At 45.0% G+C, this 25,982-nt stretch overlaps 1 protein-coding gene across 2 annotated transcripts in view; it reads left to right on the top strand.

Annotated features, from left to right (window-relative positions):
• Positions 1 to 23,749, top strand: part of Nalf1 (NALCN channel auxiliary factor 1) — a 499,942-nt gene extending 476,193 nt beyond the window's left edge. The window contains exons 2-4 of one of the 2 annotated variants that reach the window (XM_051169983.1): positions 196 to 367; positions 21,464 to 21,509; positions 22,917 to 23,061. In XM_051169983.1, coding sequence (XP_051025940.1) covers positions 196 to 367; positions 21,464 to 21,486 — 195 coding nt within the window. In that variant the 3' untranslated portion in view covers positions 21,487 to 21,509; positions 22,917 to 23,061. Of the gene's footprint in view, positions 1 to 195; positions 368 to 21,463; positions 21,510 to 22,916 lie in introns of both variants that reach the window. The other variant, XM_051169982.1, reaches the window with a different exon arrangement.
• Positions 23,750 to 25,982: the final 2,233 nt, after the last annotated feature.

The raw sequence follows: 25,982 nt of genomic DNA, 5'->3' as shown, positions 1-25,982 counted from the left end.
TAGGCGTGTATCCAATGCCGTTAGCTCTCAGCTGCAGATGCCCGCAGCTGCGTTCTTACCATATGAAGCTGTAAACCACATGTCTCCTACCCGTGTGACACTGAAGCATGCTCTCCCAGCCCCACCTTGCCCTTACAAGAGACGCGTGTGCGGCTTTCCCTCCACACCTCTGATTCATCTCTCCTTGCTTTTCAGATTGTCTACAAAGCCTGGCTCTGCTCCCAGTACTTTGAAGTCACGCAGTTTAACTGCAGAAAGACAATTCCTTGCAAGCAATATTGTTTGGAGGTGCAGACGAGGTGTCCGTTCATATTGCCCGACAATGACGAAGTCATTTACGGAGGCCTCTCCAGCTTCATCTGCACAGGTACAGGCTGGGTGGGGGCCGCCCCTTGATCTCCACTGATTTGTTGCTTCCTTCTGCCCAGCAGCAACCTTGAGACTGCACAGAGGTATTTTTTATGCGGCCTCTCTCCTGGAAGCACCGAAAAGCCTCCCAAACTGACTTAAACCAGGGTCACATCTCCACCACAGGTCCACACTGCAGCTGGGGCTCTCCGTGACTGTCCCATGAGGAGAACAGCAGGGGGAATGTTAACAAGGATGTACTCCTGTGTGTTTCCTGATGAGTTTTGTCACCTTTCCTCAATCTTGGTACTGAGAACAAAGGGGAGTATCTTCCCGAGTCACTCATGTGTGTGTTGGTGCCTAAGAGCCCGGGGCAGGTGATTTCTATAACGGTATCTGCTGCGCAGGGTGTTGACCCCAGCCCCTCTCCAGAACCCCAGGCATGTGTGTACTTTAGGCAGACATAGAATGTGGGATCACAGCTAAGAGCAGTCTCGTCCTGAAACAGACTGTCGTTGACAGCAGCCCCTTTTCAGAGAGCCATCTTTAAGACCCCATTTTAAAAAACCATGACTTGATTCACAGCATGTCTATCATTTAAGTTTTAAACATAAAAATAAGTCTGGGGGCCGGGTGGTGGTGGCACATGATGGGGTGGGAGTGAAGGTGCGTGCTGCCAGTATCGGCTGCCTGAGTTCAGTCCCGGGGTCCCAGGTGGTGAGAGGTAAGAACCCACTTCTTCAGTTGTCCTCTGACCTCTACATGCCTGCCATGGTACATGCATGTCCACACACAAAATAAATTTAAGCCAGGCACAGCGGCGAATGCCTGTAATCCCAGCACTCGAGAGGCAGAGGCAGGCAGATTGCTGTGTGTTGGAAGCCAGACTGGTCTACAAAGTGAGTCCAGGACAGGCAAGGCCACACAGAGAAACCCTGGCTCAAAAATCCAATGATGATACTACTACTACTACTAATAATAATAAATACAATTGAAACTATATTTTAAAAACAGGCACTAGTGTTGAGTGTAACAAACCACCAGATAGTGTCAGTGTCCCAAGCCTGCCCTGGCCCCAGGGAGAGTATTTCTCCCATCACACAACCTGGTGTGTTTCCCTGGTGAACCACGTGACTGCTCCCAGCCCAGGCCAGCACACACGCTCTGAGGATGTAGGCGAGGACAAGGTACAGGGTTGGCAATAGTAGGCAAGAGGGGAGAAAAGAGTGGGGGTTGGGGGAGGGGATCAGGGCGTGGAGACAGGAGAAGAGGGAGAGGAAGGAGGGAACTGAGAAGGGAGTAAGGAGGAGGAAGAGGAGAGGAGACAGACAGAAGAGGGGGAGGAAGGGCAAGGAAAAGGAGAGGGAGAAATGAGGGAAGAGAGGCAGTGACTGAAGGAAGAGAGGGAGGAGGAAGAAAGAAAGAAAATCTTGTTTACTAGAAACGGGCTTAAATTTATGTTGACTTTCCCCGCAGAACTTTCCATAAATGACCATTAAAAAAAAAAAAAAAAAAAACAATGAAAGCCTGAATTCTAAAGTACTGTTCAAGGCAACCTTGTGGCCTTGGCCTTTTGTGAAGGTCCCTCACAGCATGCAGTCCCCTCCTGGGCTGGTCAGCAGGCTTCACCAGTAAACCTGGTAAACGTGAAGGGAAAAGCTCAAAGGAAGATTTGCAGTCGGTTCCGGTTCCTGTGCTGGCCTTCTGGCATCTCCTGGCCTCCGTTTGTGTTTGCAGAATTCTTTTCTCTGGATGCCCTGAAGGCTCCTGAGATGCAAAGGGCAGCCAGGCATGGAGCTTCTGCATCAAAGAGGCAAGAGCTCAACCTGCGCTTTTAGTTGTCTTGGGATGTGTATATATGTATGTGTGTATATAATATATATATATATATATATATATATATATATATATATGAAATTTTGCGAGCTCACACAACAAGAAGGATCGTGCTCTCTTCAGGGATGTGACAAGGGCTTTGGGGGAGGCAGTGTCCAGGACCCTGTTTACAGAGTTGAGTGCTACAGGAGCTAAGGCCATTTGCGTTCGTCCTTGCTGCTGGCCAAACTGCTACCATTGAGCACCTGACACACATGGCCTTTGCTGGATGCTCCTGAGGGACCAGTTCTGCTCCCAGACCCTCGGTGGAAAGCAGCGGTGTGGCAACCCAGAGTTCAGAGGGGCACTTCCGTTTCCTTAGACAGCAATGGATGCTTTGGACTCCTTTACCCACAAACATGGAACAGCTCAGGCCTGGGGCTGCTCACATTTTAATAGTTTGAAAACAAATTTTCTCAAAACAGCCATGAGGTGTTTAGAATTACGTTTCAGCACTCTCCTCTTTTGGTTGTTGTTGCTGTTTCTGTTTGTTTCATTCTTGTTGTTTGTTTTTTGAGATATGGTCTCATGTAGCTCAGGTTAGGTTTGAACTACACACATACACACACACACACACACACACACACACACACACACACACACACACAGTGGAGGGTGATCTTGAACTCCCCAGCCTTCAGCCCCCATATCCCAAGTGCTGGGATTACAGGCATTCAACACTAAGTCTGATTTTCAAACCTCCAGGGAGCAAACGCAGGGCCTGGAGCATGTTGGGCCACCTGTGCCTGGTCCTCAGCCCTGGTACATCTTTCTTTGTGATGCCTACAAAACTTAGCCATGTTCTGAACTTTAGCTCTCAAATGCAATGCTTTTTACTGTCCACAGAATAACCTGACCCTTATTAAGCCAGAGATTTCTTTTTAAGAGCCGAGAAAAACCTGGCCCTTGTGGTAAAGTGTCTGACTCACGGTGCTGCACTCACGCCCCAATGTTCTGACCACAGATCTAGAAGGCAAAAGGGCTTCCGCCTGTGTTTAATTCTGCTTTGGAAGAAGGGGCAGCTGGAGGGGCTGGGGGAGAGGAGGCACGATGGACTGAGATGCCTCTGGTTTTTTCCATTGACGAGCAAACTTGACATGACTGAAGGAGCGAGCGCTTGAGGGGTAATTAGGAAGAAGTTCCGGGGTGTCATGAGGGCAGACTGTCAGTCAGTGCTGCGGTGGTTGACTTGCAGTTACTCACATCAGCTCTGCCGCACAGCCTGTTTAGGGTGTCCATCTGCAGGGCCAGTGGCCAGGGCCTCACTACCCAGCCTCCACTGTCATAATTACAGCGCCTCCCCTCCCTCACCGGGGGCCAAGGCTCCTGGAGCAATTCTGATTGCTCACCGGTGATAGGGAGCCTAGACGAAGGAGACAGGCGTGGTAGAGCGCCACAGCTGTGGGTGCTATGGTAACAAACATGGGAAATTACCCTTTGATTGATGGATAAAGTGAGCCTGATGTCATTAGCTGCTCCAAAATCGCAAGAACAAAAGTAGAAGCTGGTCCTCTGGGGGTTACTGACAATGAAGATAAAACATATTTTGAGAATTCCGTGTAAATTCTGCATCCCATTCTTTTAGCTGTGACAAGGACAGGGTTATGTTTCTGCCTCTGGGGAAAACACTGTAGGCTGCTTGTGTTCCGCCCTTGCCAGGTGGGTTAGGTGAGGCGGGGAATGGTGCCGCCTTGCGGCAGGTGGGCGCAACTGCAGCGCATCTGAAACCCTGCACAGAGGAAAAGTCAGTAATCACACACACACACACACACACACACACACACACACACACACACACACACACACACACACACACATCATGTGAACCAGATCACACAGGAATCTTTAAAATATTTTAATTTTTCTCATTAAAGGAGTATTGTAGTAGAAAATACGCTTTCTATAGGTTTTACTGTCAATGTCTCAGCCATTTTCTATTTCCACAGTTCAAGCGTTTGCACGTATGTTCAAGCATTTTTCCAAATTCAATTCTGGAAAAAGAAGCCAGGTTATTTATAGCAGTCCCAAAACTCAGTATGATTATGAATCTTGAACTCAAAAGACAAATTTGGAAAGATAAGATATTGCCAGAATAAAATGCAATGGAAAAAAATATGGCAGGTCACAAAACTAAATGTGGAGCACGCGCGGCCACTGCGCGGCTGTGCAGCTTCTTTCTGTAGAACATGGTATTTCCAGGTGTCCAACGAGCCCAGCTGAGACCCATCCTCCTTACGCCGCTTTTCTTGTCTACCGTCACACATCTGCTTTTGGCAAGGAATCATACCGTGAGGAACGAGATTTAGGGTGTCTAAATTCCTCCAGTGCCTGTGGGCTTTGGAAACGTGTGTCTACTGTAAGTCTCCCTTCCTTGTACACTTAGTGGATCTCACTAAGCCCATGAAATGAATACTCAGAAAAATTTCCCTCAGACACACACACATACACGCACATGCGCACACACATATACATACACGCATACATACGCGCCCACGCGTGCACACACGCACATGCATACTCACACACACATGCACGCATGCGCACACTCTCACACACTCACACTCACACACTTGTACGCACTCACACACACACACACACACACGCATGCACGCACACACATGGGCACACTGCCAGTCCAGTCTGATGACTGCACTGCTGGCAGAGGCTGGGGATTTTCCCACTTGTCTGAGTGAAGAGCCATGAGCACAGGCTGTGGTGCATCCTGTGTGCTGGTTGGAGCACCTGAAAGCGCTGTGGGCACACTCAAACAGCTCCAGCTTTGTAGGCAGCAGTGTGCCGCTGCTCTCCACAGCTTTGGGGGAAATTCTGACAGACCATCAGTGAACCTCCTGTTCTGCATCCTGCAGCTTGCATGACCTAATGGGGGACATTAAACGGCATAAACCGGGAGAGCTGAGGAATGCGAGCCTGGAACACCGGTGGGGACTGAGGTGAGCTGGGTCAGAGGGATCCAGAGGTCCCTGGCCCAGGTCATTAGGTGCAGAGCAGGGCGGGGGCGTGCGTGGAGAGCAGAGGTTGGAAAGGCTCTGCTGATGTCAGGCCTCAGTGGCCTCCAACCTGGCAGGCAGCTGACTTTCTCTGTTTCTGGAAGCCCTGCACACTCCTGCGGGGCCTCCAGGAGGAGCTGCCTTTGTTGGTCTGGTCTGTTGAGTACTGGGATTTCAGATTAGGAAAGAAAATTTAGCGAAGCCGGGCCTGACAGAGCAGGGCACTGTACCCCTTAGTCCATCTGTCGCCTCATGGGCGCTTGAGACGTCGTCTGTAGCTGCTGCAGACTGAACTTGTTTGGCCACAGCTACTAGCCCACACAATTACAGATCCGACCCTCAGGACCCTCAGGACAAGCCAGAATCACCTGAGCCGTCTAGCCTTCCGCTTCTTAAGCAGTGGGGCGCTGTGCTCGACGCAGGATCATGGAAAATTCAGCCACAGTGAAAGGTTTCTAAGACCGCGACCACCTAAAAGCAATTCAAAAGCAAATTCGAATGGATTCTAGGTATTTCTGTCAGGGCTCGCCCATGTGGTGCTGTAACTTCAACGAGCACACAGCTGCACACAGTAGGTCTGCACTCTCTGCTGTGCACCATCAACAAAACCTGCTGAAAACGGAGGCTCACCTGGGAGACTGTTGAATGTTATGGATTTAATAGGGGGTTTGGGGGAGGAGGGGTTGTTTCGTTTAGTTTTTCGAGACCGTTCTGTGAAGATTTGGCTGTTATGGAACGCACAAAGATCAACCTGCCTCTGTCTCCCAAGTGCTGGAATTAAAGGTGTATGCCACCACCGCCCAGATGAATTTTAGTGTTTTTACTGCACTAAGTTGCTTGCTCTTACATGGTCACAATGGTTTGGTTACAGAAAAGAAAGGCCCCTAAATGTTTTTCCAGCATCATTTCTCAACACACCAATATCTAATTTATGCATATTAGGGTTGTCTTGTCTTAGAACACTTGATTGTAGAAATTGGTGCTTGGGTCATCAACTTCAGTTTCAGAAAAGAAAAAAAAAAAAAAAAAAGAATTTTGGCTTCAGATCAGGGCGATGTTTCCATAGGGTTCTTCTGGGATGGTCTTGAGCACTGTCCTGTTACTTTGTACTAAAAGTTTCTACTAAGCGACATTTTCAGCGTTGTGACTGTAGAAACAAAACATCGGTCAGCTCCAGAAAACGTTGAAAATGCCACATCCTGCAGTGTGACATATTCACCTAAGATTCTTTATGCAAAAATAAATAAGCATTAGCATGTCCCTTGGCTTTCATCATTTGTGAATAGCAAAATTCAGTGTTTACTAAAGAAGAATCGTAAAACAATCTTCTTTATGACTTATATCAGTAAGTGTTTTATTTGCTTTTTTTTTTTAACATCTGGAATGAAAAGGGATCACAAGTGGAAAATGTTTAAGAATCTTTGCCTAGTCTGATACTGCTTTTCCAAGTCTGTTATTGCAAAAGTGAGATTAACTCCAAGCTCCACAGCTGCTAGTGCAGCTTTCATGGCATTCCCTAGTGAGACAGGAACCTCGCTCCTGAGAAGCGCCTCTGTTGTTCCGCAGACAGAGAGAGTCCTTCCAGGAACTCACAGAACTGCAAGCCCATGGCCCTGCCTCTTCCTTGCAGGCTGACATCACTCACAACCCCTTCCTGGCTCCTCACACCAAAACAGATGCTACAAGTATTTTGTTACATGGGCCAATTTTTAATATGTGATATTTTTATTAATTGGGAAACTTGCCTCATGAACTCCACTCATATCCACTTCTCATATCAGTCCTCCTAGGTCTGTCCCCACCCTTGTAACCCACCCCACCCCCCATGAAAAGAAGAAAAAAAGAAAAACAAGTCCAGCTTGTGTTGCCCATATACTCACTGGAGCACGGTCAGCCCAGAGGCCAGCCCCTTAAAGAGAACTGAGTCCCCACTCCCGCCAGAAGCCACCAGCTGTGGAAAGCTACATTCTTATCAGCATCCTTATCACAATTTTTAAGAGTTCTCTTTATGGCTTTCTGTCTAGGTTATTACTTTTTATTTGGTGTGGGGGCAGTGGTTGTCACAGCAGCCTTCTCTGTCCCTTTTTCTCAACTGGGAGTCTACAGCCATCGATACCACTGTAAAAATAGAAGTAGCTTCCTTGCCCTATGCAACCAGCAGGGGCACAGATCATGGACTCCCATGTAGCAGGGCTGTCGCTGAGGGCCGCCGCACCTGGGTCAGTGGTCCTACTGCAGCTGGAGGCAGTGTGTCTTACCACCGAGGGCCATTGGGATGTCTGGGATCTGTGCTGCTGCCTGGGCCACGTTGCCATCAGGAGGCCATGTTGATGGACCACTTTTTTTTTTTAGGTTAAATAAATAGCAAGACTGTCTAGCTCTCTGTTCCTAGAAAAGTACATGGTCAGATGGCCAGCTCTGTCAGCCAGATGGAGAGTGAGATTTTCAGATCCCACCCTCTGTCTCTCAAATACTTGGTGGCTCTTGCCCCACCACCACCATCACTACACACACACACACACACACACACAGACACACACACACACACAGACACACACACACACACACACACACACACACACACACAGACACACACACACACACACACACACACACACACACACACACACACACACACACACACACACACACACACACACACACACACACTGATATATCACTGTCATCAAAAGACAGACCAGGCTTTTTGTATGTGTCTGTAACTATTGCTATGAATTTAACTGACTTTGGTCCGTATATTATAGCCTATATATTATAGCTCTCTTACAGACCATAATAGTTATATATCAGTGTGTAACTAATGTATGTATAAAATTCTAATATAGCATTGATATGTGCATGCAATTTAAATGGCTACATCTCATATAGAATTCAGGTAAATAAAAGAGGAAAGCTTATTTTTAAAACAAGCTTTAAATCTGAGCCCATAACTTAGAATTTCAGGATAATAAAAGCAAACAACTCTGTGCATGTGTGTGCGTGTGTGTTTTGTGCATATATATATATATATATATATATATATATATATCCTAAGCTAAGAGGAATCTTCTAAAATAAAAAAAACAGAAATGGTGTGAGCTCAGGGTAGGGTAATTTGCTGCACCAGGAGAAAACCATCTCCACAGTCAGTCACCCCATGAGGCATTTGAACTTAGGGTTCGCTGTGTTCAGAACTTAGGTATGTGTTTGGAAGAGGGACTTTGGGCACCCCCACACATGGTAGGAAAACAGCGTGAAGAAGATGGCCTCTGTCATGACAAGAATTATTCCGACAACACTACCCCCTTGCAGTCCACCCCAGATGAGACACAGCCATCTCCTGGGAAGTCCATGGCTCCTGTGTCCATGGTGCCTGTCACGGCAGCCCCCACTGATAGCTGCAATGAGGAATGGCTTGCTCGAGATTAAATTCTACCTCCCTGCATGAGAGAAAAAAATGCAGGCTTCAAAAATCTGCCCGTATTAGAGGGCAGGTAGCAACAGGGCAATTGTAGTAGCTTTCAGACCTGCACCTGAGACAGAGAACAGCAATGAGACTGGCTTGAGTTGTATTGCTGAACACAGGGCATAGACAGTACAGATCTCTTTAAAGTAGATAATGATCTCTGAAATTTCATGAACATCTTTTTTAATGGAATTTAGCACCTCAGTGAATCTGCAGTGCTCTCTCTCTCTCTCTCTCTCTCTCTCTCTCTCTCTCTCTCTCTGTGTGTGTGTGTGTGTGTGTGTGTGTGTGTGTGTGTGTGTGTTATCCAGAGTCCCACTTGTCACTCGTCAGAATAGTGTGGCCCAGAGTCTAAGAACCCTTCAGCATGGGATGAGACAGCAGTGAACAGTCTTCAAACGGTCCAGCCACTCTCTGAGCACACTGCCAGGATTACTGAGAACCAAAACTACTCTAAGTAACAATGCCTTCTTAAAGGGAGGGAGAAGTCAGAATGAGAGGGAAGAAAAACAAACAAACAAAATATCCAGCTAAGTAGATTCTTATTTGTAATGTTTTGATTTACTCTTTTGAGAACTTGATACTTGCATGCAACGAAGTATGGCCACAGCCATACCCACGTTTTCCCCTCCAGCTCCCCCAGAATTACCATCCTCCGATATCCATAGCTTCTTTGCTGTCTTCTCTCCCTCCTGCTTAAACACTCCACCCGTTAAGTCTGATCAGCTCTATTCATGCATGAGTGCAGAGCACCCCTGGACACTGCCAGTTCCTTACCCCTGCCTATCACTTTTAGACTGACTTCATAGGCTTCTCTTGCAGTTTTGAAAGGGATAATAGGCCACCAATCATATAGAATATATTATTTTCATTTTACTTTCCCTAAACCCATTCTATTTCCACGCACTTTAGTTATTCTTTTCAGAATTTTATGGGGGAATATTGTATTTATATCTCTTACATCTCGCCCTCTACTCCTCCTGTGGCTCCACCCTCTTAAATTATTATTTTGTTATATGTATAAATGCACAGATTGTGTGTGTGTGTGTGTGTGTGTGTGTGTGTGTGTGTGTGTGTGTGTGTATTGCTGAGTCATTTCATCATTGCTCATATACTCAACCATCTGGGATTGGACAACCTGTTAAGGTGCTCATCCCTTGAGACTGATTCTCTTCATCAGCGGCCAGTGGTTTACTGTAGCTCTTCATCTGGGGGTGGCCAAGGCCTTGTGAGATATCCCTGGTCCCTGATGCCATGTCATCTCCTGTTGTCATTGTTCAGGTTGCCACATTGTTAGGATTTTGGATGCCAGTCCCTGTCATATAAAGAAGACACAATCTCCTACCTGACACCCTACTCTTCTGGGTCTTAAAGAGCAAAGACTTCAGCTCTAACCCCTCCCCCCAGCCCTCCCCCCAGATCCTCAGTTGAGTTTCTTCCTGTCTTTCCTCAGTCTATTCCAACGACCCTGAGAAAAAGTTCTAAGCAGTAGCAAGGTTGGCCCCATATTGAGAGTGATGAAGGATTTCAGAGCTGAGGAGCAAGAGCAGCCACCTGCTGGGCGCCAACAGGTGGGTTCACCACTGGTTGCCTGGACCACTACAGGGAACCAGGATGCCTTGCGTGGGATGGGCCCCCTGAGGGTGGTCCTGCAGTGCACCGAGGCTTTCTTGACTCTGCTCCACCATGAGAGGCCAGGCTTTAAATTCAGCAAACAAGGAAACCGAAGCATAGGAACTAACTTGCTTTTCCAAGTTTGTCAGAAAGCCAGCTGTAGACTGCCACAACTCTGGTGCTGTGTTGGCAGCCTCTCTTTGCTCTTCAGTGTCTCCATTTCCACAGGAACATGGCTTTGTAACGGGAGTACCCGAAATCCTTTCAATTAGCTACCAGTTTGACTCCAGAGGGTCATAAACAGTCTTCCTGCTTTGATAACGAGACACTTGCTGTAGTTGGAAGCAATCTGTACAAACAAGTGTGTCAACCTTCTTTTCTTTCTTAGTAATAATGTTTTTTTTTCGGGTTTTGAAGTATATTCTGCATGTTTCCTCTTCAACTTTCTCATAGTCTATAAAAATCTGCTGAAAATGCCTAGTGTTGGGGAGTCATAAGGCTATTATTGTATAGTTTTTTAGCTCAGAATCTTAACAAAAATCTTCTCCAGGTAAAATCAAAGAGGGTACAGCACCAAGGAGAGTTTTGCATTTTTTAAGGCAGTCAGCAGAATTCAGGCTCGCGTTCTGTCTCTCTGTCTCTGTCTGTCTCTGTGTCTGTTCGTCCTTCCGTCCGTCCGTCCGTCTGTCCGTCCGTCTGTCTGTCTGTCTGTCTCCTCTCTCTCTCTCTCTCTCTCTCTCTCTCTCTCTCTCTCTCTCTCTCTCTTCCTCTCTCTCTGTGTGTGTGTGTGTGTGTGTGTGTGTGTGTGTGTGTGCGCGCGTGCGTGCATGCACATGCATGTTTATATACATGCCTGTGGAGGCAGAGGACAATCTCAAGTGTCATTCCTCAAGTGCAGGCCATCTTTTGTGTTTGAAACAGAGTTTCTCTCCAACCTGTGTTCACCAACAAGCTAACTGGCTGGCCAGGGAACCTCAGGTACCCTGTGTTTCCCCAGCTCTGTAGTTACAGGGCCTGTGACCACACTTGGCTTTTTTTTGTTGTTGTTGTTGCTTTGTTCTGTTTTGTTTTGTTTTTGAGGCAGGATCTCTCTGTGTAGCCCTGACTGTCCTGGAATTCACTCTGTAGACCAGGCTGGCCTTGAACTCAGATCCACCTGACCTTTTTACATGGGTTCTGGGGATCAAACTCTGGTCACTGTGTTTGTAAGCAAAGCAGGTTTTCACTGAGCTCTCTCCTCAGCCCCAGGGTCCAGCTCTTCACTGCTAAGTGAAAAATACACAATAAACCACTGTAGTGCCTAGGGTTTCTATGGCTGTGATGAAACACAGTGACCAAAAGCAAGCAGAGGAGGAAAGGGCTTATTTGCCTTACACTGTCACATCTTAGTCCATGACTGAAGGAAGTCAGGACAGGAACTCAAGCAGGGCAGGAACCTGGAGGCAGGAGCTGATGCAGAGGCCATGGAGGAGTGCTGCTTACTGGCTTGCTCCCCATGGCTTGCTCAGCCTGCTTTCTTATAGAACCCAGGACCACCAGCCCAGAGATGGCACAGCATATAGCAGGATAAAAATGGAGGCATTTTCTCAATTGAATTTCTTTCCTTTCAGATTACTCTAGCTTGTCTTAAGTTGACATAAAAGTAGCCAGGACATAGCCAAAGGAAGACAGTGTTTCACACCACGCAAAGTTAACACATATCACTGTGGGCTGCATCCCTCTAAATGTGACTCCAAAGTAAAGTGTAATGTGCGTGCACTTTTAAAATCTTGTTTTAAATTTTGGGTTCCTTAAGTCTCTTTTTCTCTTCTTCACCCTAATCCCTTCTAAAACCCCAGGACCAGGTAGAAGGAGAGAGAAGGATAGTAGAGAGAGGGGGACATAGTTTTCCTTAGCTGCTTCCTGCTGTTCAGGGTTCCTTGGGGCAAGTCCAGTCCTACTTTCAGGACATCTCCAACTCCTCCCCCTCCTCACACGGCATCAACAACAGCCAGGAGCAGATGCGGGGAAGCACCAGCAGCCTCCTCCCTTCTCAGACCTCCCAGTCTCTCTCTGGGTCTGGCTTTTATGCCCACGGACAAAGACCAGTCCTGTCTGCCCCCCACCCCACACAGGCACATGAAGTAGTTCACAGCTGAAAAATATCACGTGGCCTCTCAGGAGGCAGTAACTACCAGCTGTGGAGCAGCCCACACATCACTCACCTGGGATTAAAACAAAAACATGTTTAAATAAAAACCAAAACTTCCACGTGTGAAAGTGCAGCAGGCGTATAGACAGCATATGCCTCACCATTCGCTGTAGAATTTACCCTTTCTTCCTATATGTGAAATGCTTCTGTGAATATGTATTATCCAGGCACTTTCTGATTTATCCACTTAACACAAACTCTTTGAACTGGTAATAAAAAGTGTACAGACCTTCAACTCCTTGGTTGCTGTTCCCAGGATCTCGGGGGGGGGGTGGTCTCCAAACTTGGCCTTGAAAGTAGCTTCCTCCTTTGTGGACTTGGACTTAGAACTGGCGTATTTCATTCTAAGCCACACAGTCACACTTCTTTCGATTCCTTAAACATGAGTGTTTGGCATGGTTCTTTTTCAGTTCTTTTCACATTACTTCTTGATGCCAAATTCTTTACACACACACACACACACACACACACACACACACACACACACACACACACACACACATTTTTTTCCCCTTTAGACAGGGGTTCACTATGTAATTCAGGCCATGCTTAAACTGCTGGGAATCCTCCTGCCTCAGCCTCTTACTGCTGGCGCTACTGATATGTGCCACTATGCCTGGCCTTGATGTCTGATTCTTAATTCAGTGAGTAAGCATCTCTCTCCGTCCTTACCTAGGAACGTTTGTTAGGTTCATAGACCTTGCAAGATTTGGGGGTAGAATTGTTTGTTTGCTTGGTGGGGAGCATTCTTAATAAAAACAGCTACTGAAACCACTTCAGGACTGGTTTGTTGCTGTTTTAAAGGATGGATAGTCTGGTTCTCAAGTTGTAATAGGATACTAAATACTAATTTATAAAAAGAATCATTTCCTGATACTGGACTCCATCGCTAACTTTGTCCCTTGGCCAGTTGGCGAACCTTTTCCAGCTCCACTGTGCGAAAGCTTTGTCGGAGCTCGGGTTTTCATTAAGTGACCAGTAACAAAGCAGGAAAGCGATTCAAGATGGGGGTGGGATGGGTACAGCGTGCCACTGACATCTTCCAGAATCCTCAGTGCCTGGGCGGAAAGCCTGTGCCTCTCAGGCAGCAGCTTTGCTTTCCAGGGAACGGTAGAGTTTGCATGAGTGTGGTCCTTCTCCAAGGAATCGGTCCACCAGCCATCCCAGCAAACCCACCCTGCCCTTTGTGAACATGCTCAATACTTCCAAAGGTTTCTGTGAGTCGTCTGGAATTGCTGTCTTTCTTTACGACATTTTCATCAGAAAGCACCGCTGTCAGATGGAGAGGCAGCGACAGGTCTTCCAGAGGACCTGAGGTCAATCCCCAGCACCTACTTGGGGTTCACCACGTGTATAACTCCAGTTCCAGGGGAGACCCAGCATGCTCTTCTGGTTTCAGAGTGCATCAGGCTTACACATGGTCCTACAGACATTTAGGCAGGCAAAGCAATCCTACGCAGCAAAATAAAGAAACACATTCATAAATAAATAAATGATATAAATAAGTGGAAAAGACAATACTGGGTGTCAATTCAGTTCTGAAAAAGATAATTAATTGTTCTAGGTTTCTTTGTGAGGTGGATAGGAGGGGAACTAAATTATATATTGACCCCATTTTTGTCTTTATTTTTGGTGGTACTGGCATCAAACCCAGAACCTATACATCCTAGGCAATTTGTGCCTAGCCACTGAGCCGCCATATTAGCTCCAAATAATACTAACTCTGAAATACTGACACTGATTTTTTTTTAACCTGGCCTATAAACTACTCTAATGTATTTTACTTTAGAGGATCACTAGTGGGATTTTTTTTCCAAGTTAGGGTCTAACCAAGTTAAGTTTTGGCACTGGTTTCTTAAAATCTTAATTGTTTATTTAAACATTTCAAAAACTGAAATAAATTATGAAAATAATTTCACAATTAGTCAGTAAAGCAAGTATATGAAATCCAAGCCTATTTACAAAGTATTTGAGAGCCATGGAGCTTTGCCTATGTGTCGGTGTGTGGCTGAGTGTGCACAGACCTATGGGAGGCTTGAGTGTGTTCTGTGATTACATAGAAAGTCTGGTTTCCTTTCAAAGAACAAGGCAGGAAATGTTGCCTGTTCGGTAAACACAGGGATGGATCGAAGCATTAGCGAGACTGTCTCTCCCATCACGGCTCACCGTTTGAGACGCAGCAGCTGCACAATTACTCATATAGTTTCCTGTTTTCAAGGATATTTCCTTAGCTGAGTCCCAGTCACGGGGAAATTCCAGTTTAAAAAGCACTGTGGGCAAACTGATTTACAATATGCAATACGTGCCATATCCCAGAGATATGGGAGAGAATAAATAGAAACAGGCAATGCTTTCATCAAGGAGCACTCACTCCCTGGCGGGGCGTTAGAGTAATGAGTGATGTGAATAACCCATTGCTGAGGTCCAGACGCCTCAGCATGAAGACACAAGGATCATCCTCGGACAAATCCAAGGGCTTAGGGCCCTCCCAGAATGCGTGAGCGCAAAGCAGCCAGAAAGTGAAACATCCTGCAAGAACCACAGGGCATAGCTGTGGAAGAGGCAGGTCACTTAAGAGAGCAGGGAGGACAGGAGCCATTGCAGGTGACAGTGCCCATCCAAGCTCAGGAGACCCATGTGACTCTGAGGTCTTGTAGAGATGCTCGCTTCTCCAAGAACCTTTCTGATTCCCCTGTGCACAACAGCCCCACACCATCCAGTGGTCCTTGGCGACTCGCCAAGGACACGTTACCGGCGCAGACTGAAGAAACAAATGACAAATTTCGTGAGTGTGCATTCACTAGACCAATCGGTTTTTTTTTTTTTTTTTTCTGTTTTCTCAGAGTGCATTTTCTATGATTAAAAAGCATCATTGTGCCGACTCTGAGGGAAATAACAATGCAAACTGTGATATTTAACAGCACACGTTAGTTTCTGTTTAGACTGCGCCTTTCTGTCTATATACTGCCTTTGTTCTGCTAAAGTGCTGGAAAACTTGAGAACACTGCTTGAGGAACTCCTCTGCTTAGCTTCAAGACATTTCATTGCCCAATTTATTCCTGGGCTTGGCTGTGGTCTTAATGAATGAGCAAATTCTCTGTGTAACTTTTCTGGCCTTTTAATGCGGATCTTTGATTTTAATTTCATTGTGTATCGTTTATAATATAGAAACAGCATATAGTCTGATGTGCAGGGAGTGCCCTGTGGCCTTGCCATAATCAGGTCTGCGCGAGACTTTAAGAATGTGTGTCACATCTCTTCCTGGTAGATGTTCTGTCCCACCCCCACCAAAGCCTGTGGCTGCTCAAACCCTGTGTTCAAAGGGTAGGGCGTCCCCCTGTGTCCTGTGTTTATCCTGCCTGGTAATTGAGATCTTCTCCAGAGAACTTACAACGCTGAATGTGACATAAAGGATATATATATATATATATATATATATATATATATATATATATAATATATATAGAGAGAGAGAGAGAGAGAGAGAGAGAGAGAGAGAGAGAGAGAGAGAGTGTGTGTGTCACACTGTGTCCTTTGGGGAATTATATTGGGGAAATGTTTGTGCACTTTCAATAGGATGAAGTAGGTTTCAAATGTTTCCATCCATAACAGTAGAATCCATGGGTGTGGCAGCTGCAAGCTTGGGAGGCTTGTCTTGCCAGCATTTTCTTTCACTATCAGGCTATGCCCAGGTACCTTTAGGTTCACAGAATTCAGTGATCAAAGCTTCCCTTGCTTTCTTCTCTCATTAAAGAGATATTCACTTCTGCTTTTAGACAGCTCTACCTTGCCACGTGCATAGAGTTCTAAGGTGGAATGGGACAATAGCAGAAACCGTCCACACTGCCAACCAGAAGAAAACTAACCCTGCTGCCTTCGCAGTGTGCACTGACACTGATTTCCTTCAGGGTCACAGCACCTGCCCTGTCTCCCTCCCGTGAAGCTGTTTCAAATATATAACCTCTTTACTAAAATTTGACCTTGCTTATAAAGATGCAATTAAGTTATAAACATTTAAATATTCAAAATCTGATATTTTTTTCTGGATGGCCAAAACAGTTTTGATGATACTTGCGATACATTGTTTTACTTTCTCAATTACGAACTAGCAATTCTCTACAGATTTTATATTTTGCTGTTTGTGAAGAAAGCATGGAATTTTACTACTTGAGCAGCTTAAAAGAAACTAGTGAGTGGATGTAAAGCCCTAGATGGCATTCATGTAGAGTAACTGTTGTAGTGCGTGTGAAATGAAAGAGTAATAAAGTAAAAACACTGACTTCAAAACTATCTTCTGCAACACTAAGTTAGGATGTTCATAACAGCCAAGAGATAGAAACAGACAGACAGACAGACAGACAGACACAGAGAGGGGGGGGAGGGAGGGGGAGAGAGAGAGAGAGAGAGAGAGAGAGAGGAGAGATGAGAGAGAGGAGAGAGAGGAGAGAGAGAGAGAGAGAGAGAGAGAGAGAGATGAGGAGAGAGAGAGGGAGAGGAGAGAGAGAGAGAGAGAGAGAGAGAGAGAGAGAGAGAGAGAGTTTCCGTAAGGGGTAAGTGCTTGCATTTAAATGTGAGCTGTGACTCCTGGCTCAAACTGCTGAGCTGTAACCAGAATTTTACCTCCTATCTGCCTCTAAAGTCTCTGAATCTAAAGTAAACTTAAAGACGCACTTCATTCATAGAAGTAACAAAACCTGAGAAGCGGCTCACTGTTAGAAGTGGAGCTTAAAATCTGTGTGTGACAGAAAAAGAGACTCCATAGTCCAGCGGTCCAGACTGGAAACTGCAGAAGCGCCCGCCCAGCTGCCTCCCAGGAGACAGAGCTTGCAGGTGGGGCCTGACTGTCTTGTGGGCCTGCAACACAACTCCTGGTGTCTACTCCAGCCAAGCCATCCCTCAGTCAAGAACAAGAAAGAAGTTATGGCACGTAAATTATATGTGAATGTCATTAACATTACTCAAAGTGGGCTCGTAAAATGTCAATAATTGGAAATAGACAGATTTGAAATATCTAACTTAGAGTCAAAGAAAGTAAAATGTCAGCTTGGTGTCATCACACTCACCCACCCTCCCAGTAGGCCAGCTGCAGCCAGAGAGTCATGTGGTCATATCACATCCCGAAATAAAAGGAATTCTTGCCAATTCACCCATTAACTATTGTTCTCTTTAATTCTCTTTTTTCTTAAAGTTAATACAAAATCATAACAGCATGAATTTCTAAAACTTTGAAAAATATGCGCTCAAGTATGTTTGCACAGTAAATCATTAAAAAAGAGAGAGTGATGAATAAAATATTAAGATGCTTAGAAATCCTGGAGGCCTGAGTGGAGCACTACAGATCTGACATGGAGCACTACAGATCTGACAGTCCATGTAAAGTGATCAGAGTTCTTCAGTCAGCCTGAGACTCTGGGGTGTAGAACATGATGCAAAGGAAAATACAGGGGAGGCATAGAAAATTAAAGCAATAGCGCATGTGGTATGAAAACACATGTAGTGTGAAAGCACGTGTGGTGTCAAAGCACGTGTGTCAGGAAAGCACGTGTGCTGGGAAAACACATGTGCTGGGAAAGCACGTCTGTCAGGAAAGTGCATGTGCTGGGAAAGCGCATGTGCTGTGTTATTGGAGAAATAGTTACAGTAAACAGAATGTGCTCGGAGCCAAAGCAGAAATCATAGGACAGAAACCTCAGCTAAAGCAACGTAATTAAAATGGCAGAATACCAATCTTCTTGGCTAGTAGTAAATGTCCTGGGAAATAATAAATGATGGATTTTGTATCTGCTGACCTAGCAGGAAAACAAACAGGGAATCAGCCTTTTGCAATACTCACAAATGCACACGCATAAAGTGTATAGAGAAAATAATTAGAAGCATCCATGCTTCACATTCTGCAGCTGATAGTATTCTGAGTAGACAAAACTTTACCAAAACAGATGCTGGTCCTGACTATAGGATGCCAACACTTAAAAAAGAAATGAAATAATGAAACATACACCAAATGTGGAGAACTGGCTTTATAAGGAACTTTACAAATAAAACTTTAAATGAATGACAAAAGTATTTTCTAAAATATGTAAAACAAATGAAAACAACACAAATACAGAAACTAGTGGCTTAGCAGAAGGAACAACACATGACAAGGACATGAGCACATCTTTAATAACACAGTGAATATTCACGCTTCAGGTCTCACCAAGGACAGCAGAGAACAACAGAAATACATTAACAACAAACAGGCAACGTGGATAGATTAATAGCTTGAACTCTGTAAGTTTAAAACCTTCTACAACATGAGTCATTTTTAAATTTGAACAGAAAATCACCCCGACACATTAATAATCAGAAAACAAAATAGGAATTTATTGTAATTACCTTTAAGAAAATATATTCATGAAGTTTAGAAGTTGTACCATATTAACCTTTTTTCTCTTTTTAAAACTTATTATTTAAGGACTTCCTACTTGAATATAATTGTATTTTAATTAAATCAACCCCAACTACCTCACCTATTATTTCCCCCGAACCACTTTCCCTTTTAACTTCACCTTGGTGTGCTGCTATTTTTAAACGCAGAATCCAGTTAGCGCTGCCTCTAGGTGGATATGTCTGGGGCCAGCGTGAGGAGCTGAATCGGGCAATAACCTGTTGCCAATCGCTCCTTCGTGGAGACGGAACTCCTTGAGCATACTCCACCTGCCTGTGCTGGCATGTAGATTGGTTTCCCATTTGTGCAGGTCCCACCTGCTATGGGCACACCTGTGCAATGGCTGCGCGCACACCTGTGCAATGGCTGTGAGCACACCTGTGCAACAGCTGTCTCCCTGCAGACATCCACTACTGTTTTAGCATAAATACTTGAAACTTGATGGTCCTAAAACTACATCTATCAGACATATTCCATGTATTCCTGCTTGTAATAAGCATGCAAGATATAAGACAAATATACTAGCAAAAAATGCCAAGTGAAATGTAAAAGATAATCTCATTTAAATGTTTTATATATGAAACCTACAAATTATGTTCATATATGTGTGTCTATCTTGATTTTAAAAAACTATAAATTTTCCAGTAGTGTCTTTTTCCCCCTTTACAATGATATTGACAATAACAATGGTGATGATGACGGTGCAATGATGTGAAGATGATAATGACAATGATGATGTCATGATGATGATGTCATCATGCCGATGATGAGATGTCATGGTGATTACAATGATGTGACGTGGGGAAGGATGACAACGATGGAGTCAGATTTGGTTGCTTTCACATTGTTTCTCTTCATAGTACTATTTTCTAAGCTTTCACAATCAGAACCTTCAACAAATATTTTAAAGTGTTTAAAATTATTCAAAAAGCAAACTTTCTTCCTTGATGCAAATATCTCAAATGGTAAATATCACAAATAACAGAGGACTTACTACAAATAGCATCACACATGTAAAGAGTTCATCTACATATCTGGCCTTTGTGCTAAGATAGTGTCTGAAGTGACCACACAGAAAGACTTATGTTCTTCAGGTGACAGTTGTTGGGGCTCAGACTCGTACATGCTGAGCATGTATCCTAGCACCCCACACACCCCTGGTTCCTGAGAGTAAGTATGTGGAAAACATAAAGTTCTTCTGACCAAGTGTCGCCTACATCCCCAAGTCCACTGAGTCACTGTTCACAGTGGCCAGGAAACATAATAGTGCAAGTGTCCTGCTGAGGAACTGAGAGAATATGCGACAGATGTGTAAATATACGTGTGAGTGAGTGTGCACACGAGCAGCCCTCCAGCACCGTAAGGAGTTAAGGAAGCCCTGCTGTTGGAGCTGTGTGAATAGAAATAGACATGAGCCTGTTAAATGAAATAAGACTGGTGCGTAAGACAAGCATTGTCACTCCTGCGTGACTCTAGTAAGACAGTTGGTCACGTAGGCATTGTGGGTAGAAAGGTGCTTTCCAATTGCAAGTAGAGAGAGGACGATCAGTGGGTGCTGAACAGCAAACAGGAATATGTGCTGGTGTGATGCTGTACAGCGGGGTGCCTATCAATAACAACAAGGTGAAAGAAAGGGTTTTAAACATTTTCCCATAAAGGGACGATAAATGAAGGGATAGGTATATTTAACCTAATCTGAGCCTGGTACAACAGGGACATGAATTGAAACACCACTTGGCACCCCATAAATAACTGCAATTGCTATGTATTAACAATATGTTTTTTCCTAAGATGAACAGCCAGAGAAGGCTGCTTAACTTTCCAGAGTGGTGGTCATTACAGGGCCTCCAGGGCAATGCGCGATGGTCCAGTGGCTTCTTCCTCAGCATGAGCAGGTGGCACATCCGCTGTAGATGGAGCTGTGTTTCTGCAGCTAAGCTGGTGGGACAAGAAGAAATACCAGCTGTAGAGAAAGCAGAGAGGGGTAGGAGCAAAGGCTTGGAGCCCACTCCTCCTTCCTGACCCGGGACTGAGAGAGGTCCCAACATTGCCCTTGAGAAGGAAGTGCTTGGAGTTCATGCCTCAGAAAATTTCTTTTCTCCCTTTATCAAACATCCCAGGGAATAATTTGAACTTTTACTGTAGAAGGCAAGGGAGAATGTAGGAGCTCTGGCAGTTAAAAAAAAAAAAAAAAAAAAAAAAAAAAGGCCTATTGGCCCACACTAATTGTTTTTGTCTCTAACGGTTTTAGTTTAAATCAGAACCAAACTCTGAGTAATTTCTTCCAATGAGAAGGACATTTTATTTTAATGACATTGTGAAAAATATTTCAATTCTTAGCTTTTAAAAATGCTAATAAAATCATCTTTGGGTTCTTATTTCTATTACTCTCTACAACAGTCTTTTATTGTAGAATATGGTACTGTAAATGTATACTTCAATAAATATCACTGAGATATATGAAAGAAAAATACAATAAAAATGTCGAAGCTACAGATCTCATTAATTCAGTTTTTTTTCCATATTCTTCCTAGGCGAAGGTGAAGTTTACCTTTGAATGCCTAAGAAGAAATGACTATTGTAAGCATCACTATAAACATATTGAAGCATATTCTATTGAAAAGCTTCTTTGTAGATAAATGAATAGACGTGTTTAGTTTCTTATGCAATAAGTGCTCATTAACTGTATTTTTGTCTAGGTATTCATATATAATGTTGTAATGGTGAAAATGTTCACTTCATGCTTTTAACTTGATTGTTGGGTATGGAAATTGACACAAAAGATGGGCAACTGTGGTTGAAAGAAAATAAAATTGCTGTGTTGAAAAGTAAGCCACCTGCAGGAAGAAAGGGCAGCTTGGCCACATGGGGCACTCCCAGAGAACCAGGACTGTACCGAGGAACACCAACGGCAGCGAGCTGTGAGAGACAGGAAAGATGTTTAGATTTCATGGGGTGGATGCAAAATGCCATGGCTAATAACTCTTCTTAATATTCTTAACATTAGCCAAAATTATCAACATAATTCTTAGTCACCAAGCCAAGCACTTTACATGAAAAAAAAAAGTCACTTATTTCTTGCAACTCGTCTCGTGTCTCTTTAAGATTTTCAAACATGGGGGTGAGGTGATGACTATTCATTCTAGGACCCATGAGAAAAATTACTGAATAGAACGAAAACAAAACGTGAGCAGCACTAGTTTGTACGCCAGACGCTTATACAGCTACTTAAAGTACCCACATTACAGCAAGGCACCAAAGAGAAGCACCGTAATAATTTGTTTGACTCCTTACTCCGACAGTTTGAAGCACACACCCATCAGTTTTAAAATCCAAATGATGTCTGTTCGTTTTCAAGAAAAGGAGAGAAAGAAGCAGGACTCATCTAGAAGAGAAAGAAAAATGAGATGAGAGGGAAGGAGAAAGAGGTGAAGAGAGAGGACAGGGAGAGAGGGCAAAGAGTAGAGAGCAGCGCGGTGGGTGGGTGGGGTTCAGAGTAGATGAGAATAACCGTGGAAATACGTCAGAGTGGAGAGCTTCCGGGTGTGAGGGTCCACATTCGTTAAAGCTTCAATTTCTGGGGTTACCCACGGTCTAGCAAATCGAGACAAGCTCCAGGTTGGACGAGGAGATGCCTCTTCTATTCTTCCAGGATCACTGGGGGTAACTGGGCAAACAGGGCTGTTAGTGTAATGGATTAGATTAGTGACTGCATTTCTGTTAAGGGTTGAATGGTGGTCTAGTAAACTCGGTCTCCACATTCACCTGGAACCCCAAGTTCTCATTGTCAGTCTAGGGCATGCCCTGTTCCCAACGCGGGAACCCAAGCACATTCCACCACACTCTGGGAGTGTGGCCTGTTGGCAGGACAATTCTTCTGAAGGACCGTTGGGATGAGGCCGCCCCCTGCAACCCCTGCCTCCTCTGCAACAGCATCCTTCACCTCTAACCTCCCTGCTCTTCTTTCCGCCCCCCCCCCCCCCCCAGGGCTCTACGAAACCTTCCTAACCAATGATGAACCTGAATGCTGTGACGTCAGGAGCGAGGAGCAATCCGCACCCCGACCCAAAGGGACCGTGGAAAAAAGAGACTCCTGTCCCAGGACGTCGCTCACGGTGTCCTCGGCCACGAGACTGTGCCCCGGCCGGCTGAAGCTGTGTGTCCTCGTCCTCATCCTCCTTCACACAGTGCTCACGGCCTCCGCGGCGCAGAACTCCACCGGGCTGGGCCTGGGCGGCCTCCCCACGCTCGAGGACAACTCCACCCGGGAGGACTGAGCGCATCCGGGGAGCGCGTGCGCGCAGCGCCGGGCCGGGCAGGTGCACGCGCGCGCACGTGTTGTGTGCAGAGCAGCAACGACCCCACCCGGGGGTACTCAACTGCTGCTGCCCGCCCGGGAACTGAACCCACCCGGGTGCTTTACCCTCGGACTCCCGCAAGGCCTGTGGGTAACATTCAACAAGATGGGCCCGATTCCCAACAAGGACACAGCCGCAGCTTTTTTCCGACTTAAGAGGCTGCAAGTGACTCAGTTTCTCACACCATTTTATACACTGTGTTTTAACGTTTCGAGGTTTTCTTTGCTTTCGGTTCGGTTTGGGTTCGTTTTCCGTTTATTTTGTTTTATTTTGTTTTGTTTTTCTGCCCTTGTTAATGCAGGATTTCTTTGAGGGTAAACTAAGTCTCTCCATTGTCTGTCTATTTCTAGTCATTGTGTGTCCATCACATACTTCTGTCTATGTCCTGTCAGTTTCCAATAGAGGAATGACCGCTATAACCTCACGGTGTAGCAAAAAAAGAAAAACAACAAAAAAAGTATATATATATATAAAAAAAAAAAAAACAGAAAAAAGACAAAAAAAAAAGAAAACAAAAAATAAAAATAAAAAAAGTCCCTAAGCCTCCTTCCAACCCATGGACGCCACGCCCTGCAGGCCCTCACCTTCTTATGTCCCCAAGCAGACAACATCCGCTTGCTTCTGTCTGTGTCTCGCATGGTGGGTGTGTGTCCTGCACTAGCCCGAGCAGAGGGAGCTAGGGCCTAGCGGTTCCCCTGAATGATCCAGAGTCAGGCCGTTCACAGGTTTCATGTGGAAAACAAAAACAAAAAACACAATAAAAGAGTGAAACACGCTCCCGTGAACAGTCGCTCGGTGCCTGGCCCCAGTTCTTTCTTCCTCTTGACTACCCAGGCGGGCGCTTGCCTCCTAGAGATGGGAGCGGACAGGAGAATGCAAATCTAGACCTCTGGTCCTCCTTTCTCTTGGAGGAAGGGATTCGCGTATACAGAACATGTACCATTTTACCCCAGTATCCTCCCAGCATAGGGCCCAGATTCTTCCAGGTGTAAAACGTACACAGCTCTGCGTTATCACAGAGGAAAACCTCCTTTAAAAAAAAAAAAAAAAAAAAAACAATCACCAGATCAGCCATTTTTACTACAGTGCGAAGCGTCCTCACTCCAGCAAGCTCTAGGCGGCTGAGAAAAATGAAGTCTAATCAATGTTTGTATTTTCTTTTTCCTTTGTGGGAACATTTCACCTGCTGAGTGTACATGAATTTGCTTTCTAAAAAGGCTTTTATGGGTTCATAGTAGGGCTAGTGGAAGGGAGAGTTAATAAGGGCTGTTTTTACAAAAACAAACAAATGAAACAAATAATTTTAAAGATACACTTCACATCTCTTCCTGTTCTCTGACTACACTTGGGAAGTGCACTTCGGGTAAGTTTGCTGTGTGGCCGAGAGACGAAGGAAATCCATAGGCAAGGTCCTCTTAGTGAACAAAATTTAGTTGTTAACTTTATAGCTATAAAAGTCCCCAGGCATTTGTTTTCGTTCAGACGGAATCTATCCTCTGCATCATGCTTAGCCCTGCGACATGCGTACAGTATGCATATTTTGTTTTGAATAAAATGTTTTGTTCCAGTCTGTTAAGAATATTAAAAAAATAATAAAGGTATTGCTTAATAAAATTGCTAGAATTGTTTAGCAGTACATGCACAAATATTTTACTAGATTCTTTGTTTTACTAGTGTTTTGTTGAGACTGAAAACCCTAAAATGGTCTGCATAAATACAAAAAGAAAAAAAACACCAAAAAATGCAAAAGTTCTCCAGTTTCTTTTTCCATTTCTTTGAATGAAAATCAACCCCCCCCTTAAATATGGAGATTTATTTACAGGTGTATTCGCACACTTACACACAGGTACCTTTTTAATTTGTGAAAACATGGTGCTCTTTGGGGAATGTAAGAGGTAGCAACAGGGGCTTGAGGGCGGAGGGGGGACAGGCTGACTGACAGGGAGACACTTGCAGAAATAAGCACTTGCACATCCCCATCAGTGGAAGGAGGGTGCCTTTTCCGGGGGAGCCATACTCCCAACAGCGTAAGGTAAGTGACTGTGTATACATCTGCTGGGAATTCTGCCTGCCCCTCAGTGGGAAAGCCACACCAGATGGCCTCAGCATCCTTCACACCCTTTCCGTTTGTGCGGCGACCCGTGTTTCTTTCTCAAAGAAAACACCTTAAGGAAAACAAAATGCCACCTCCTTTGCTGTAGTGCAGAGGCTTTGTGGTTCTCTCTAAATACAGAACAGCGTAACAGTAATTAAAGGCTACAAACCCAGGATACGGTGTGTGTGTGTGTTGGGGGTGGGGACCATAGGTTTTCATTTTCTCCTAATATCCTCTGCAATTCATTAACGATGCTTTCTCCCCAATGTAAGAGGTAGGAGCTTTGCTTTGTTTTAGAGAACGAAACTGAACAAACGGGAGTGGGAGGGGCTCCATTGCTGTCTCTGGGAGCTGAGCCTCCCACAACAGACAACTTTAAATGTGAGCTGAAATCATACACTGCTAAGTGTGACTACAAACCCAGGTGAAAAGAGGGCTGGAAGGGAACAGACTCTCCATCAGTGCCGAGATCATCAGACAATCTTTAATTCCCGGGAGGCGGGGGGGGGGGGGGCTATATTCATTTGCTGTCTCCAGTGGCTCCAGATTATCATTACAATGGGTGTCCCCCTTTGTACAGTCCCACCAGAAACAGAGGAA

Source organism: Acomys russatus, chromosome 27 (assembly GCF_903995435.1).
Source record: "Acomys russatus chromosome 27, mAcoRus1.1, whole genome shotgun sequence".
NCBI lineage: Eukaryota > Metazoa > Chordata > Mammalia > Rodentia > Muridae > Acomys > Acomys russatus.
Note: the sequence above shows the minus strand (reverse complement) of the source record. Positions and strands in the feature narration are given on the sequence as shown.